The sequence below is a fragment of the Petaurus breviceps genome, unplaced genomic scaffold (genome assembly GCF_028583685.1).
Source record: "Petaurus breviceps papuanus isolate PSGF00001 unplaced genomic scaffold, PetGlider_PUasm1.0 90692, whole genome shotgun sequence".
In the NCBI taxonomy this organism is placed as follows: Eukaryota; Metazoa; Chordata; class Mammalia; order Diprotodontia; family Petauridae; genus Petaurus; species Petaurus breviceps.
The window spans coordinates 10,065,682-10,084,262 of record NW_027187313.1 but is presented as its reverse complement, the minus strand read 5'-3'; the positions used below and the strand labels follow the sequence as shown (position 1 = coordinate 10,084,262).

The following is an 18,581-nucleotide window of genomic DNA, read 5'->3' as shown; positions in this document are numbered from 1 at the left end:
GAGATGGGAGACAGCAAGGAAAACCAGTATTGCTGAATGGGAGATGTGACGAGAGGAAAGTGTTAAGACTAGAAAGAGAGGGAGGGGCTAGGTTACGAAAGAGGCAAAGGATTTCTATTTGATCCTGGAGGTCATGGGGAGCCACTAGAGTTTATTGAAAGGACAGAGTGACACGGTCAGACCTGTGCTTTTGGAGGATAAGTTTGACAACTGAGGATAGGATATGATGTTACAGGGAGACCAATCAGGAGGTTATTGTAGGAGTCCAGGAATGAGGTGATGAGGGTGTGTACCAGACTAGTGTCAGTGAAAGAAGAGAAGACAAATACTAGAGATCCTTTGAAGATGGATGTGCCAGGACTTGGCAACTGATTGAATGATAGGGTGAGAGAATGAAGAGTAGAGAATAACACGTAGGTTCTGAACCTGGATGAATTGAAGGATAGTCGTACCTTAGTAATAAGGAAATGAAGAAGGGAAGGTTTGGGAAAAATTATAACTAGTTCAGTTTTGGATATGTTAAAGATGTATACAGGACACAGTTTGAGATGTATAATGGACAATTGGAGAGAGGTTAGGCTAGTGAATAAGTAGATCTGAGAATCATCAGCATAGAGAAGATAATTGTTGATCATTGAATTGGAGCTGATGAGATCACCAAGCAAAATAGTATAGAAGAGAGCTCAGGATAAAGTCTTGGGGGCAATCTGGATGACTATCCAACAAAAGTTTAGAAGTGGTCAAACAGATAGGGGAAAAACCAGGAGAGAGCAATGTCACAAAAAACTAGAGAGGAGAATATCAAAAAGAAGCGATTGACTGCCAAAGGCTGCCGTGAAGCCACGAAGGATAGGGATTGAGAAAAGCCTGTTAGACTTGGCCATTACGGGATCATTGTTAGCTTTGGAGAGTTGTTTTGGTTGAATGATGAGGTCATAAATCACTGCAAAATGTTAGAGAGGAGAAGGCATCCCTTGTTAGGTGGCCTTTCTTCAAGGAGTTTAGCCACTAGAGGGAGAAGAGATGCAGCTAGCAAGGACTTTTTTTTTTTTTTTTTAAGATGGGGGAAACGGTAATGCTGGTAAGTAGTGAAGAAGCAGCCAGGAAACAGATTGAAATGAAATGAGAGTAGGGATGATGGCAGTCTCCTGGAGAAGACAGGGTGGAATGGGCTCACTTGGGCATGTAAAGGGGTTTGCTTTGACAAGAAGGGCCACCTCTTCAAGTGAAGGAGTAGATAGCAGAAGACAGCTAGGGAATATTGAGATGAAGAGAAGGCAAGATAAGAACTTGACACATGACTTTTTTTTTTTTCAGGAAAAGAGAAGGCAAGGTTCTTAGGAAAGAGGGTAAAGGATAGCATGGCAGTTTGGGGTTTCTTTTGGGGGTGGGGATGGAAAAGATGCTGTCGGGAGTAGGACAGTGAACCATTTAGGGACTTTTAGGATTGTGGTGACCCAGCACACTGACATAGAATAACAGGTAACTTCTTAGGTCGCCTAGTCCATTTTACATTTGAGGAAAATAGGGCTCAATGATCAAGCTAGGCAGAAGGCATACTGAAGATTTAAAAATGCATTTTTAACTATGCTTTGGTCTTATTTCTGCCACCAACTAGTGGTTTGAGCTTGGGCAAATTGCTTCCTCTATGTGGGTTTAATTTTCCTCATCAACCAAATGAGAGAATTGGGCCAGATGACTTCAAAGGCCCCTTTTGGCTCTAAGAGGCTATGATATCTAAAGGTTCAGTTGCTGTTTGCTGAAGTGGTACCACCCTTCAAGAATCCTCTTCCAAGCCCCCTCAACGTTAGGACTTTCCTCCATCATTACCTCCAGCTTTTCTCCTATTAACTTCTTTGCACATAATTGTCTCCATTCAACTGCAAGCTCCTTAAGAACAGGGACTGGTTTTTGCCCTTCTTTATATCCCCAGAGTTTAGCGCAATGGGAATGGGGAATATTGGAGGTGCTGTTAGAAGTTAGGCAGACTGGTGCGTGATGGCGGGAGCTATGAATCAGTACAATCGTTTTGAAAGCAATTTGGAATTAGGTAAATAAAGTAACTAAGATGTCCATACCCTTTGAGCCAGAGATTCCATTATGAGGCTCATATCAAGGGAATCATGGATAACAAGAAAGTCCCCATTTAAACCAAAATACAGAAACCTCCTTTTTTGTGACCAAAAAATGAGGTGGAAACAAAGGAGATGCCCATCAATTGGTAAATGGCTAAATAATGAACCTAATGGAATTTTACTGAACTCTAAAAAATGACAAATGTGGTAGAGAGAACAATGAGGTGACAAAGTGGATAGAGTGCTAGACCTGGAGTTAAGAAGACCTGAGTGCAAATCCAGCCTCAGACCCTTTTCTTAGCTGAATGACCCTGGATACTCTAAGTACCAGGCCTGGGGTCAGGCAAATTCATCTTACTTAGTTCAAATCTGGCTTCAAACTGGTCCTAGCTGTGTGACCCTGGACAAGTCACTTAACCTTGTTTGCCTCAGTTTCCTCATTTGTAAAATGACCTAGAGAAGGAAATGGCAAACCCCTCCAGTATCTCTTCCAAGAAAACCCCAAATGGAGTCATGAAGAATCAGACACAAATGAAAAATGACAAAAAGGCAACAACAAAGTAGGGATAGTAATAGCGCCTACCTCCCCAGGTTGTTGGGATGATCTAGTATTTGTAAAGTGCTTTTTAAACCTTAAAGAGCTCTATAAATGCTAGCATGGGAAGCTCAACAGAAATTGATGCAGTGCAAAGTAAACAGTCAAGCAAATGGTGAGTATAGAATGTTAGTGAGGGGCGGCTAGGTGGCACAGTGAATAGAGCACCAGCCCTGGAGTCAGGAGGACCTGAGTTCAAATCCAGCCTCAGACACTTAACACTAGCCATGTGACCTTCAGCAAGTCACTTCACCCCAATTGCCCTCCCCCCAAAAAGGCAAAAAAAAACTCTTAGTGAAAAGAACCAGCAAAAAAAAAAATCAAAAATTAAGCTTGACAAGTGTGACTCAAAAGCAGATATAAGAGAAGACACCCAACCCTGCCACTTTGCAGAGGTGGGAGGTCCACAAGTGTGCTTCATCACATGCATTTTCAGACTTTTTTTTTGATGTGTTCAATTATGCTGATTTTTTTTCTCATTCCTGTGTGTGTGTGTGTGTGTGTGTGAGAGAGAGAGAGAGAGAGAGAGAGAGAGTGATCTGGGATGGCTCTCTGGGAGGGAAGAGGGGAAGAATACTGGGGGAAATTATATTGATTAAAAAACACAAGACGTCAATAAAATTTTTTTTTAAAAAATAAATGTTTGTTGACTTGAAATTTTTAAAACAGGTAAAATTGAGACTGGGAAGGTAACAAAACTTTTATTAAATGCCTACTCAGTAGCAGGAATTGTGCTAAGCACTCTACAAATATTCCGTCATTTGATCTTTACAGCACAACTGGGAGGTGGGTGCCACTGTTATCCCTATTTTATAGTTGTGGCAATAGAGCAAGAGATTAAGTGGCCTGGCCAGGGTCACACACACAGGTAGTTAAGTGTCTTAGACTGAATTGGCCCTTGGGTCTTCCTGACTCCAGGTCCAGCACTTTATCTAAAGCACCACCTCAAGTCCCCAAGGAAAAGAGAGACAGACAGACACACACACACACACACACACACACAGATTTAGAGCTGAAAGGACCCTTAGAAATTGTGTAGTTCATTCTCCCCATTTTACAGATGAGTAACCTAAGACCCAGAGAGATTAAATGACCAACCCAGAAATACACAGGTAAGATATTTGAAAATAGGTTCTCTGTATCCAAATCCAGAGTGCTTTCCACTGCCTTGGAGAGATCCAAGATTAGAAGGGAGGGCCTGTTTGGAAACTTGTTGGGAAGCCTCTTTCAGGGCAGAAAATAAGGCCTAACTGGAGGTGATCTGTAATAAAGTAAAAGCCAAGCAGCATTGTTTTATCTTGGAAATTACATCAGACCCAGAAACTGTGTTTGTAGATGTGTACATACCTGTCTTTCTCTGTCTCTCTCTCTCTATATATATATATATATAGATATAGATATCTACCTATCAAAATACATATCTCAGTAGATAAATGTGTGAGTGTAGATAGATAATTACATATAAAAACAGACAGATGAATGGATAGATGAATGGATGGATGTGACAGCTGTTGGAGATTAATAGGTAGCTAGATACAGACAGATGTTGGAGATGGATGGATGGATGGATAGATAGGTAGATTGATAGATAGATAGATAGATAGATAGATAGATAGATAGATAGATAGATAGATAGATAGATAGATAGATAGATAGATAGATAGATTTTTATCAGTAGGTTTAATTTTCATCAGTGTAGGGAACTGGAGTTTACAGAAAACAGCTCTTCTACTAAAACAGGTCAGCAGCTGTTCTCTCTCTAACTTACAGTCTTAGTAAGCTGCCTGAGCTACCAAGAGGCTAGGTAACTTCCCCAGGGTCCTAATGCTAGCAGAAAGAGCACTGTAACTGGAATCTGGAGACCAGGGTTCAAGAATCCTTGCTCTGTTTCTTACTTAGCTGTGTGACCTTGGGTGAATCACTCAACCTGAGCTTCATTTTCCATATGTAAAATGTGATAATGATACACATGCCCTTCTATAACTCACAGAGCTGTTTGTGATAATGAAATGAGAAAGGAGGAAGGCCTGCTTAGTGAGTCCAGCTGTAGACACTCACTATCACCTGACCAGTCAAACCTTTCCTTCTTCAGTCTGAAATAAGGGAGGAGAGTTAAAAGTAAGGGGCTTAGGTTGGCTGTGTTTGAGAGAGTTTAAGCAGTCAAGTGTCCAAGTTGGAAGCACTAAGCATTCCTTTGACAAGCAAGAAGATTGAGAACCCTACCAGAAAAAAAAAAAAACAGTTCATTTGGAATCAGAAACTCCAAAGTTATTGCCTGAAGAAGTGTTTGCATCTCTGCCCAATGAAAACTCATCCAGGTGTGTGGCGTAGGTGTGGTGTGGTGTGTGTGTGTGTGTGTGTATGTATGTGTGTGTGTAGGTGTGGTGTGTGTTTAAGTATAAAAGGTGGAGGGACGGTCTAATTTTTTGTCTCCACATCTTAAAAAAAAGCTTTGAATAAACTGAGTAATACCCTGTTGAGAATATAGGTCTGTTCCATAAGAAAGGACAAGGGAATTGTGACTATCTAACTAGAAAAAGGGAAGACCTGGGATGTGACTTTTCAAGGGCATAGGACTAATCTTTTTGCCTGTTTGTTTCAAATGATTGAAGGAAATGCTAGATTTCAGTCAGAGGTCAGTGAAAATAAAGACATAGTTTTCCCACATCCAAGTTTACAAACTTGAAATCATAGGTCCCAGACCGAGAACCTCTGATCTAGTAGGACACTGAGTAGCTTTGCTTGGGGAAACAGGTGTCTAATATAGAAGGGGTTCCCAAGAACCCTTTTATCCTGGGTCTAGATATTCGTCTCTGTGAAGGCCAGGGATTCAGGCCATTTGGTAAACAATGGAGTATTTTGCTGTCAAGATGCATCTTTAGTTTAATAATGGGAGGACATGGGAGGATCCTTTCTGATCTATCATACTAGTGGAGCTGAGATAACAAAGGTAAGGATTGAACTTCCCACCAGAGCTTTGGCTATCTTGATAGAGGAATGAGGACTTAAAAAAAATTCTTTGCTGGTTCTCTATGATCTGAAGTTAGCTAAGTGACTTCCTAATATACAAATGTGACCATATCACTCTCCAGGTCAAACACCTTCAGGGGTTTGCCATTGCCTGTAGACCCCTTGGCCTAGCTTTTAAACTCCTCTACAGTCTAGCTCCATACACCTTTCCAGCCTTCTTTCATTCAATTCCTTTTGTACATTCTGCCATTTCAGTTAAATTGATCCCTGACCTTGTTCTGCCCTTTGCCTCCCTACATTTCCACAGAGAGTGCTTTCTTTCCACATTTCTGATATTGAAATCCTTGTCTTTCTTGAAGGATTGGTTCAGAGGTGCCTCCTCCATGAAGCCTTCCTCGATTTGACTCTCAAACCTCAGCAGCTGAAAGGTAGGCCAGGAATCAGATCTTAGAAAGTTTTAAGTTCTGGTTTGTCTTCATATAGTAAGCAGTAATATCTGCTGCATATAGTAAGCAGTAATATCTGCTCTGATGCACTCTAAGTAGTTGGTGTTTCCTTGGGCACCTGAGATTTTACTCCCCAAAGGAAAAATAGGAAAGAGGCAACTTCAGTTCTTTAATATCATGCTTTATTCCCTGTGAAGTCTGTAGGCCCAACGCCTCTGAGAGTATGCCCAATATAGAGAAGTTGGGAGGACAGTGGGCTACTACTCAGATGCTATCAGAGGTAACAGTGTAGGCTTACTAAGAACCCCAGTAAGCTCCATTCATGCATCAAGATTATTCTCTTTCCTGCCCACTGGATGATGATATTCCTGGAGAGAAGTGTCTGTACTAGTGGAGATTGACTGGTCTCCAGCTGTGTAAGAGAACCCTAATAAATCTCCATTCCATGCTGTGTTTTAGATTCAGCAATGACAATAATTGAAGCACCACAGGAGGTGGAACACCCTCATCCTTCCTTGGCATTCCAAGCAGGAGCTCAGGACATCCCCATGGTCAAAAGCATTACCATCCCTTACAAAGACTTGACCACTGAGGTGTTCAAGCGACGGGTCGCCATGAGTCAGAGGTACTCAAAATCTTTGTTGACTTGCTATGATTGGAAGCTGAGGAAGGGAAATGTGTTCCCCAACATACTTTGCTGGGAACATCTTTCCCATGGAATTCTTTAGGGTAATGTTCTCTCAGAAACATTCTGCTGGTAACACGATGGTCTCAGACACAAGGATTCTTAAATTGGAGTGCATGAACTTAATTTTGTGAATATGTTGATACCTGTCTTTCAGAATAATTTATTTCCTTTAAACATATTTTATGCATTTAAAAACATTATTTTGAGAAGATGCCCATAGACTTAGATTGCCGAAGTCCATGACACAAAAAAATTTAGGAACTCCTGCTCTAGTGGGTCAAGGACATGAAGCATCTGACTATGGAGGAGAGAGAAGAGCCCTTTTCCTTTAGTTTTCTATGGTGCAATTAGAACCTTTAAAAGGAAGAGGCCATTGGGCCCTTAAGGAAATAGGTTACAGCAAAACTGGATTTTGATGGCGATGAGGAAGGAGGGATTAAGAGCATGGTTATGCCATCCCCCAATATGCAGCTTCTCCTTCCTAGAAGAATATTGGGCAGGTCACTGTATGTCTCTCACTTCTCCAGGTCTTGATCAGATGCCCTCAAAAGTCGTTCTTGAGGTTGGATGCTGGGATTGTTGGGGAGGAAGGGACTTGGCGTCCATGCTACCAGCAGACTACTCTATAAATGTTAGAGTGTTTGGTCTGGGTCTGACTCTGCAAACAGGCAAATAAAGACACCTTCTCACCTTCCTGTAGAAGGACTTTCATATTCAAGGTCTTGTTTAATCCTTCTGGCAACCTTTGAGAGATGTGGGGCATGTTTTATTTTGTCAATTATACATTATTTATTTATTATATCTATTTTATGGATGAAGCTAAATCTTAGAGAGAGGAAGGGAGCAAACATTTATTAAACACTGTGCTCTGTGTTAAGTGATGTACAAATATCACCTCAACAACCGGAAAATGAAGCAGACATAGGTTAAGTGCCTTGCCCAGGATCACGTAACTAAAAGTCTGAGGCTGGGAGGGCAAAGTAATTCCCTTCTAGATGGTAAAACCACTCCCAATGGGGGTCAGTGAAGCTTACAAGGAGTCAGACATCAGCTCCATCTAAGGAATTTCTAAGAATTGAAGTTATCTAATAACAAAATGGGTTATGAAATGACCTTAGGGCCTACCTACTCCAACCTGTGCCTGAACAAAGAGTCCCACCTCCGACATGCTCGATCATACATGACTGAAGACCTCTAGGGAGGGCCAAACAGCCCTTTCTTCTTGTGGATAACTCTTAATTGTTAGGAAGTTTTCTTTTAAGCCTAAACCCTACTCTCTGAAACTGCCGCACCTTGCCACACCTAGAGTCAAACTCTAGGATCCACCAGAACAAGTCTGATGCGTCAAACAATTAATAATTTTTCAAATAGTTGAAGAGTGCCGTAATATCCCTCAGTCTATGTTGTTAGGTGGTGAATCCCCTGTTACTAGAAGGGTTCAAGAATTAACTATATCTGTTGGCATCATTTTTAAGGGTACTACTGGACTGAATGGAGGGTTAGACAAGACCCCTTCCAACTCTTAGAGTCACTGCTTTTATGATCTGCCAAGGTCAGGTTTCCATATGTGAAACTGAGAGGCAGAGCAGTATGGTAGAAAGAACAGTGGATTGGGAGACAGTCTCTGGGTTCAACTCATAGAGCTTTTCCTTCCAATGGCAGGATATATCCCTTCCATTCTGGGAGCCCATTCTTTTATTTATAAGATAAGGACGTTGGTCTAGATTACGGGTAGGGAACCTGAGGCATAAAGGCCTCATGTGGCCCTCTAGGTCCTCAACTGTCGCCCTTTGACTGAACCCAACCTTCACAGAACAACTCTTGAGGATCTATGGGACTTACGGGGCCATATGTGGCCTTGAGGCTGCAGGTTCCTTACCCCTCTAAGATCCACATAGGACCAGATTTCACGGACCTAGATAATAATCATTAGATAGCTGTGGAATGTTATTATTTTCTAAGTAAGTTGTAATTGCTGCCTTTTTTACATCATTATACTTATCTCCAATGTCCTTGCTCCTCCCAGAGAGTCACCTCTATAACAAATAGTAATTTTTAGAGACAAAAAAAAAAAAAAAAAGAAAAATTCAGGACAACTGATCAATATGTTGAAAAAAATCTGAAAAACGGGTGCAAGACAACATCTGTGGATCTCCCACAGCCACAAAAGGGTGGGTTGGGGTTGTCCTCTCATATCTCTTCATAGGAATCATGCTTGATCTTTATAATTTTGTTACGTTCAATTTTGATGTGCGTGTGTGCAAGTGCATGCATTCATTCCATTTACAATGTTGTCTTTGCTGCGTATGTTGTTTTCTTGGCTATGCTTACTTCACTCTTCATCAGTTCATGTAGATTTTTCCATGCTTCTCTGAATTCGTCACACATATCATTTCTCACAGCACAGTGCTATTCCATTTCATTCTGGTATCAAAATGTGTTTGGCCATCCCCCGGCTAATGGGCATCTATCTACTTTGTCTCCAATTCTTAGCTACCACAAAAAAAAAATGCTGGTATGAATACTTTGATGTGTATAGGAACAGGATATTATTTTTAACTAGCTAATATTGCTAGTATACCTTCTGACTTTAATCAATCAAAGAAATATTTGCTGAATACTTCGTAGGTCCCTCAAGAAAATTAGTACAATATTCAAAAAGAATAGGGGGTTGAGAATCATGATGCCAGATCTAACTGTCCTTGGCATTACAAGGGGTGTTTAAATAAAGTCTCCTCACTTTAAGGATTCATTTCTGCTTTTCTTTCTAGAATAATGAAGCTAGGATACTCTTCTCCTCCGGGCACAACTTCTATAATCCTTGTCCCTCCACCTCCTCCTCCATCTCCTGCCGAAGGCTATGGAGGCCCTCGCCTGCTTCTGTAAGGCGGATCTGAGACCCCTGATTGAAGTAACACATGCTGAGTTTTGTCTCATGTGTCTCCAAGGGGCTTCCTATACCACCGGAAACGAGCAGCTTCAGAAGCATCCTCTGCTTTGCACCCATTTTTCAATGTGAGTGAGACTTTTGTTCCCTTGACCTCAATTATTATTCCTTAGCTTAGGTGTTTTTAAAAATTCTTTTTAAACCAAAGCTTTGACATGAAGTAGGTGTAGTTTTTGATGTCTTTGATGTTATGCTGTAGAATATTTGTTGTCTTTTGTAATTGGTGAAAGTAATAAAACCCTGAAAGTGTGAGACTTCAGTCACTTCTTTTCACAGAAGTTGAACAAAAAAAACAAAGAGAATGGGACAGAAAAGGTTGGGCAAGGCTGGTGAAAAGCAGGATAAACCTTAGTAGTGTGTAAATATGGTGTGATTAGAACAAATTATGCTATGGTCCCTCCAGCTCCAACCTATCTCTCTTTCTCTTCCTTCCCAATAACTTGTCAACATGTCTGAAATTGCATCATCAAAGATTTATTTCTTTGGGTCCTAATGACTTTTCACTTTTGTGTCTCCAATTAAAATGCAAATACCCCAAGAGACCTTAGGAGGTGACTCAATGGATAGACCACTGGACCTGGAAACAGGGAGCCCTGAGTTCAAATTTAGCCTCAGACACTTATTGTGTCTTATTATAGCCTCAGACACTGGTTGTGACCCAGGGCAAATAATTTAACCTCTACCTTAGTTTCCTCATCTGTAAAATGGGGGTAATAATAGCACCCACTTCCCGGGCTTATTGTGAGGATCAAAATATGTATATGGTCCTTTGCAAATCCCAAAGTGCTAGCTATTATTATATTAAAATTAGATACTATATATTATATTAAAATGATAAGTATGGTTATAGATCCAGAACTGGAAGAACACCGAGAGCTCATTTAGACACACAATGCCCATTTTACATACGAGGAAACTGAGGGTAGAGATATGAAATGGTTTGCCCAAGGTTGTACAAGCCATGGCACAGGTAGGATCCTAATCCAGACTTTCTGACTCTGAGAGGAATTGTGGCACAGTGGCTAGAGGGCTTTCCTTGAAATCAGGAGGACTTGGGTTCAAATCCTGCCTCTGACACATATTAGTTGTGTGACCTTGGTCCTTGTGGGCCCTAGATAGACTTAAAAAACCATTTACTAGCAATGTCTATGTTCTATTGTATTTTTGTTGTTCAATATTTCCCAATTATATTCTAATATCACTGCACTGGGGACTGTGGACTGTGTTTGATACTTCTGATCTAGGCAGCTCTCTAAGACTCCAAGTTGCGGAGAAGGTACCAAACTGCATTTGTAGAGGGAGTTTCTCAGCTGGGAGTTCACCCTACCAGTGAAATCACAGATGCAGCCCCTATCCCCACTCTTATTCTAGCTGCTTCCCTCAGGTCAGCTGATACTTTATTGGGGATTAACTGGGAACAAAATGAGGGTGGAAGGCAGAATCAGGGCAATAGTGGAGGAGAAGGAAGAAGAGGGGGAAGAAGAAGAGGAGGGAGAGAGAGAAACAGAGGAGGAAAAGAGGGAGGGGGAAGGAAAAGGAAGAGAGGGGAGGAGAGAAAGGGAGGAGGGAAAGAAAGGAAAAGGGGGAGAGGAGAGAGATAGGGGGTACTAACAGAGGATGTGAGGTAATGGAGTAAGTCAGAAAGACTGAGCTGAGATCTTGAATCTGCCTTGTATTACCTGAAGAAGAGGGAAGGGAAGGGGCAGCCAGGTGGCTCAGCGAGAAAGAGCATTGGCTCCAGTGTCGGGATGACCTGGATCAAATGCGGGCTCAGATACTCAGCACCACACCCAGAAATAACTGGCCGTGTAACCTTGAGCAAGTTAACCCCGATTGCTTTAAAAAAAAAAAAAGAAGAGGGAAGGGAAACAGGTATTTATTTAAGCACCTACTATGTTCCAGGTGCTATGCTAAGCACTTTTAAAATATTCTCATTCTCTGCAAGGTTGGTGCCATTATTACCCCCATTTTACAACTAAGGAAACTTACATGGACAGAAGTTAAGTGACTTGCCCGGGGTCACCCAGCTAGGAAGTGTCTGATGCCGCATTATTGACCACAGATCTTCATGACTCCAGGGCCATTGCTCTATCCCTTCTACTACATAGCCACCTAAGTGACAGAGTTTTTTAACCTCTCTGTTTCTCAGTGCCCTCATCTGTAAAATGAAGAGGTTGATCCTGACCTCTAAAGTCCCTTCTTGTTCTGGATCCATGATTCTAAGATAATACATCAATGCTCCTGACTCCTTATTTTGCTGGAGGCTGGAGGTGTAAACTACACCAGCTTCTTCTGAGGTGGTTGGGCTTAAATGTCCTTTGGGCCCTTTCAGCTCTATGTCTGCAGTCCTATGGTCCCTTACTTCAAGTCCTGTTCTTCATATTAGTTTTTGAAAGCTAATACCTTTCCCCTGATCTCAAGTGCAAGCATTCTAAGGGGTCTGGAGGAAACAAATAATGTCCTTTATCAGGGTTGGGGAACCTGCAGTCTCAGGGCCACATGTGACCCTCTAGGTCTTTGGATTCAGTCAAAGGGACACACTTGAGGACCAAAGGTTCCCCACCCCTGCCCTTGGTGAACACAAGTATGCACAGTAATATAATCACACCAAATTTAAATGTGAACATTTTGCAATGTTTATTTGAAAAGGCACCAGTAGACACAATCAGAGACAGTAGGAACTAACTGGTGAATACGTTGTCTCTGAATCAAAACCCAGCATAGGCACTAGGATGCTTCTCTTCACTCTGAGTCACTGGCTTCATGTTATATATTGCAGTTCTACAAGCCCCGAGAAATTAAGATAACAGTGGAACATTCCCTCCCTCACACCTCCTGTCCCCAGCAAGTTGGGCAGGTCTTTGGTGATAAATTTATGGGAAAATATGAATGAAAATCGAGCAGGATGAGAAGGTATGGGGGAGTGGTGTAATCCATGCCGATGAACTCACAAAGCCACCACCCAAAGCAGCCCATCTTGGCTAAACAATTGGCTTCTTCCCCAATTACTTTCCTCAGGAAGCCGTCTCAAGGTATGGATCTTCAGCCATTTGGTATTCTTCATAAAGGGGTGGCTAGTTCTGAGCAGAACCTATCTGTATTCAATCAACACTTGTGACTGTACCCAACTTCCCACACTTCCTTCCTTCTCTCCCTCTATTCTCCCTACTCCCCCCCAAAAAATATTATTTCAGAGCCAAGTGTTATTAAAAGGTGAATTCTTCTGAGTTTATGAAAACAGAAAGCACGATAAACCAAGATGAGCAGGGGACAGCTTGCTTTTCCCTCTGCTCCTTCCCTGTCCTTGAGTTCCTAGTTGGTACTAAGGATTATGTCTTCCTTTCATTCCTAGGGTGGCTCTCACATCTGAGACAGCCTTATGTCATATTCCACCATATTGAAGTTATCCCATGAAAAGATCTTCTTTTCAGCAGGATTATAGTCAACCATGCTGCTGTATTTATACCGGTTCTTGAATGGGATGCTCAAGGCCTTGCTGCTCCTGGCATTGGTGTCATAAGCCAGATTAATGGTAGCATCAGCCATCGAGTAGCTGCTGACGGTGTACAGGGTGCCACAGATTATGAATGAGTTGGCCACCGATTGCTTTCGAATGTTGGTCTCCCAAGTTTCCTTGAGTTCTAGTGTGTCTGGATTCATTTTGGAAAGGACAATAGTTCCCTTGGCTTCTTCCGTGCTATAGATGACCCATAGTCCTGTTTCATCCACTGCCAAGTCAATGTCTGTATAGCCACCCCAAGAATAAGGAAACTGTCCGTGATAACCAGCATTGGGAATCTCCTTTTGAGCCTTCACACTTTCAGTCTTCAGGTCATATTTGATTACTGTTCTAGATGTATGTTTCTGATAATAGAGGGCTCCACGGTAAACCACAGCCCCTGTGCTCTCCATTGGGATAGGCAGCACATGAACTTTGGAAGGATAGCCCTGCTTGAACTGGCTGATTTGGTCATATTGAAAGACCTGACGGACATCTGTGCCCACTGTGTCGACTCTCCAGGTGGTCTCCCGAGTATAGGGGAACATAGGCTCGGGGTCTCTCATCCACACACCATACTTGCCTGCAATTGTCTCTGCCTTTCTCAAGGTGACAGGTTCACTTACCCAGACGAGTTCTCCACATCCTGTTGAATAAACAGAAAATAAACCTATTTAGCAAAGACCTTTCAGAATGTAAATGTTGATTGTAAAGATAGGAAATAAGTTACCACCACAGCATGGTTAGTTCAGTTTTCCTGGGTGAGTCCTACCAGTGTTCATCCTAAAAATCAATAGCACTAACCCAAAGAGAACTCCTAAGAGAAAATGGTTGTTGCCAAGACAACCCTTTGAACCAAGGCTTGAAAACAAAACGGAACTGTCCTGTTGGAGCCCTAAACACATCATTACCCCTTGGCCGGTTCTAATAGAAGCGTAGTGTGGGGAAGGGGACAAGCATTTATAAAATACCTACTTTATGCCAGGCACTTCGCTATAGAGCTTTTACAAATATTGGCTCATTTGATCCTAAGGACAGCCTTGTGAGACCTGTGTTATTATTATCCCCATTATTTCAGTTAAGGAAACCAAGGAAGGAGGGGATCACACATCTAGTAAGTGTCTAAGGTCAAATTTGGATTTGGGACTTTCTGACTCCAGGCCCAGTGGTCTCTCTACCAGGCTACGTGGCTGCCAGTGTAGTAGAAAGGAAGCCTGACTTGAACCTGAAGCTGTGGATTCAAACCACCTTCTGGTTGTGTGATCCTTGGCCAAATAATGTTACATCTTGAGTTTTAGTTCCTCCATCCATAAAATGGACAATACTTATCACTATGTCCCTCACAGAGTTGTGAGGAGAGCCTCTCTTAAAGTGGCACAGTTTAGGGATAAGGGAGAGAATCCCCTTCTTTTGTTGCTTTGATAATACGTGATTTTTGTTTATTTCATGAGCCATATTCTCAGACATTTGTCAGGTCTCTAACACAATTGTCAAGGAATGATATGTTTTAGAGCTAGTTACATTTGTGTCTTAGCTGTCCCCAAAGACTAAACTGTAAAGCTCTATAAGGACTGGGTTCGCCTCTTGTCCAAACTTTGCTTCCTCCCCAGTCACTAGAATAGCATTAAGCATACAATAGGAACCTAATAAATGTTTGCTGAACAAATGGGGAAAATACCTTGATAGACATGGAGTGATAGATAAATCATCAGCTAAAGGATACAGACAAAAAATAGATTTAAACAAATCCTAGTCACTGGATTCAACAGGCTTGGGCATCTTTAATTTTATTATTGAAGATGGGGTCTATTTTCTCTAGCTTCTCATATTTCATTATTTCATAATTTGACTATTTCTCAAAACTTTTATCATATGATCATCACTGGGAAGGGAAGCTAGTATGTACCCAGTAGGTGCCAAGCAGTGTGCCAAGCACTGAAAATATCTTTGATATTAATAGTAATAGTCAACATTTCTAAAATTTATGATCTGAGTCTCATAGAATCTGAGTCAGAAGAAAGTTCATAAGTCATGCAATCTGACCTATTCTTGAACAAGAATTCTCTCTATGTCATATATGATAAGTGGTCTTTGCTTAAAGACCCCCAGTGAAGGGAAACCATGTCCCAAGGCAATCATTTCACTTTTGGATTGTTGTAACATACACAAAGTTCATTTTGTAGTTCCTTTTTTTAAACTCAAGTTTCTATTTGTCTCCTTGAAACTAACCTTTGCCCCAAATTCTACCTTTTACAGCCAAGCAAAACAAGTCTGATCCTACTTCCACAGTGATGTTGGCTGTTCAGCCACCAGATGGTCACTATCCTGTCCCTTCTCTGTCTTCTCAAGGCTAAGTTTCCTCAATTAGCTTCAGCTGAGCACAATATTTTGAGGAAAAATTTTTGGAGAAAATATGTTTGTGGAATTTTTTTCATATCGCAATGGAAGAAATCTAGCCAAGGAAGTATTAGAAATAAATTATAAACACCTTGAGATTCACAGCCATGTCTTAATAATCTTTGTGTTCTCCTCATGGGTCGGCATACTACTTTGCACATAATGGATGGATGGATTTAAGTATAATACAAAATTCTGGAAGGCATTATTAAAGATAATCTGTAAGTAGATAGAAAGGGAAATTTTGATAACTAGGCATGCCTTCAAGTAAATTAATTTACTTTTTATGGCCAGGTTACCAGACTAAATTGATGAGGAGGAATGATGTAGATAGAGAATACCTGAATTGCAACAAAGATTTGACAACCTCTCCTATATTGTCCAATTGGAAAAGATGGAGAAGTATGAACAAGAGGATGTTGGATCTTAAACCAGTTACATGACCGGATTTAAGGAATTGTCATTAATAGACAGATGATAACATGGAAGGAGGTCTCCAGGGTAATTTCCTAGGAGTCTGTTATTGGCTCTGAGATGTTCAATGTGTTTATCTGTAACAAAACCAAAAACATAGATGGTGTGCTTATCAAATCTGCAGATGCCACACAGTTGGGAGGGATAGCAGACACATTGTAGGACAAAGGCAAGCATCTAAAAATATCTACATTGGCTAATAGGATAGGTCAAATGTAAGGTGCTTCAAGTCTTAAGACAGTTTTAGGTTTCAATGCCTTAATACTGCACTTAGAATTTTGAGACATCCTGTATAACAAAATGACATATAAGAGAGACATGTAAAGTCTTATATTTGTGTTTCAAAAATCAACTGTACAAGAAGAGGTTGGAGGAAGCAAAGTTAGACAATGCTTCATTTGGAAAAAAAAAATCTAGGTAGTTTTAGCAAGCCACACACTCAATATCAATCAGTAGTGACATAACTGCCCAAATGGAAAGTGATCTTAGGTTGCAAAGAGAGACTTAGCGACTAGACCCTACGATGATAATTTTGTTATACCCTGCCCATGTAAACCACATCTACGGTATTGTGTTGAGTTCTGGGCACCACATTTTAGGAAGGATTACTGGCAAATGAGAATAAGTCCAGATAAGGGTAACAGGATGGGAAGAATGGAAACCATGCTATTTGAGGACTGATTGGAGGAATTAGGGATGTTTGTCCTGGAGAAGAGAACACTTGGGGAATATGATGGCTGAAGAGCCATCATTTGGAAGAGCCATTAGATTTGCTTTCCTTGGCCCATGGGTAGGATAGGGAGCAACATATGCATGTTGAAAAAACCTAAAACTTGATGTCAGAAAAATTCTTCAAACAGAGTTGTCCAAAAGCATCATGGGCTGCTTCAAGCTGCCATCCTTGGAATACTTAAATTGGAGACTTGATGACTCTTTGGGGATGTCATAAAGGGAATTGCTCTTCAGGTACAGGTTAGATTCTATGACCTATGGAGTGCCTTCCAGCACTGAGAGTCTGTGAGTCAAACACATTTGGAGAGATTCCACAAAATAAGTAGGGCAAGTTCCTATAATGTTCACAACGGCAGCAGGCCCCTATTCATGCCTACCTTCCTTTCTCCTTCCCTGGAAAATCACAGAAAAAGGAAAGTCACCTCACAATTCACAAAGGAAATCCTCATTTTTTCCTTAGGGCAGGAGAAGTCAAAGGGGTGTGGTGACAAATTAGAAAAAGAAAAATGAAGAAATGTAAAGTTAATACCATTGCCCACATCCTTATTACCAGAATGATTGGTTGAACTTTCTTGGAAGATGTGAGAAGCAGGAACCTCAGTTAATTCAGACTTCAGTTCTTGGTAGTCTGAATTTTGCACACCCCATTTAGAAACTGTAATGAAAGAATGAGATAAGTGAAGCTGTGAGAAGAGATATACATATTAATATACAACTAAAATGTAATTTAAATTGCTTAGGCTTTCCATACAATTCAGCCAACATTTATTTTTTAAAATAAATTTATTGGTATCTTTTCTTTTTACATTACCCATAGTTCATAATGCAACCCTCCCCTTCTCTCCCAGAGAACCATGTTTTGTAACAAAGAATTTTTTTAAAGATTTTTAAAATTTAGTTTAAAAAAAACAATCAGTGCATCCAAAAAAAAAAATTTGCAGTACTCCATGCCCATAATTCCCCACCTCTACAAAGAAGATACCTTATCCTGTCTTTACCTTAGGCCAAGCTTAATCTTTTTAATTTTATAGCATTCAATCTGAATTGTCTTATTTTTCACAAGCATTTGTTAAGCACTTTCCCTGTGCTAAAGTGAAATAGCCCTTGCCTTCAAGAAGCTTATGTTCTATAGAGGGAGATAACATGTATGCATATTAGTAAATACAAAATAAGTATATGCAAAAGAGAGAAAATAAATACAATTTATAATTTAAATTTAATATAGGGTAATTGGGTGGATAAGGCACTAGGAACCAGGGGAATTAGATAAGGCATCATGTGGGAGGGATATATGATTAACACAGGTGCTTTATCAGCAGGTTAATTTTGATTTCAGGGATGTGGGTCCATAGTGTAGCATAGGACTTGGAATCAGGAAAACCAGGGCTCCAGTAATGCCCCATACAATTTTACTAGCTACATGACCCAGGGGAAGTCATGCTCCCTGAGTCCCAGTTTTCTCATCAACAAAATGGAGATAGTAATAATTATAATATCTACACCTGGTCATTTTTGAAAACCAAATCAAATGAGACAAGGTATGAGAAACCGAAGGAGCTATGTAAGTGCAAGCTATCATCACCATCACCATTACCATCACCACCAACACCGTCACCATCACCACCAACACCATCACCATCACCAACACCATCGTCACCATCACCAACACCAACACCATCGACATCACCAACACCAGCACCATCACCAACACCACCATCACCACCAACACCATCACCACCAACACCATCATCATCACCA

General features: G+C 41.0%; 1 protein-coding gene across 1 annotated transcript in view; it reads right to left on the bottom strand.

Moving 5' to 3' along the window:
* Positions 1-12,339: 12,339 nt before the first annotated feature.
* Positions 12,340-18,581, bottom strand: part of MYOC (myocilin) — a 21,124-nt gene continuing 14,882 nt past the window's right edge. The window contains exons 2-3 of the mRNA XM_069065437.1: positions 17,374-17,478; positions 12,340-13,866 (exon numbers count right to left, since the gene is read on the bottom strand). Of these exons, the coding sequence (XP_068921538.1) occupies positions 13,082-13,866; positions 17,374-17,478 (890 nt within the window). The 3' untranslated portion in view covers positions 12,340-13,081. The remainder of the gene's footprint in view (positions 13,867-17,373; positions 17,479-18,581) is intronic.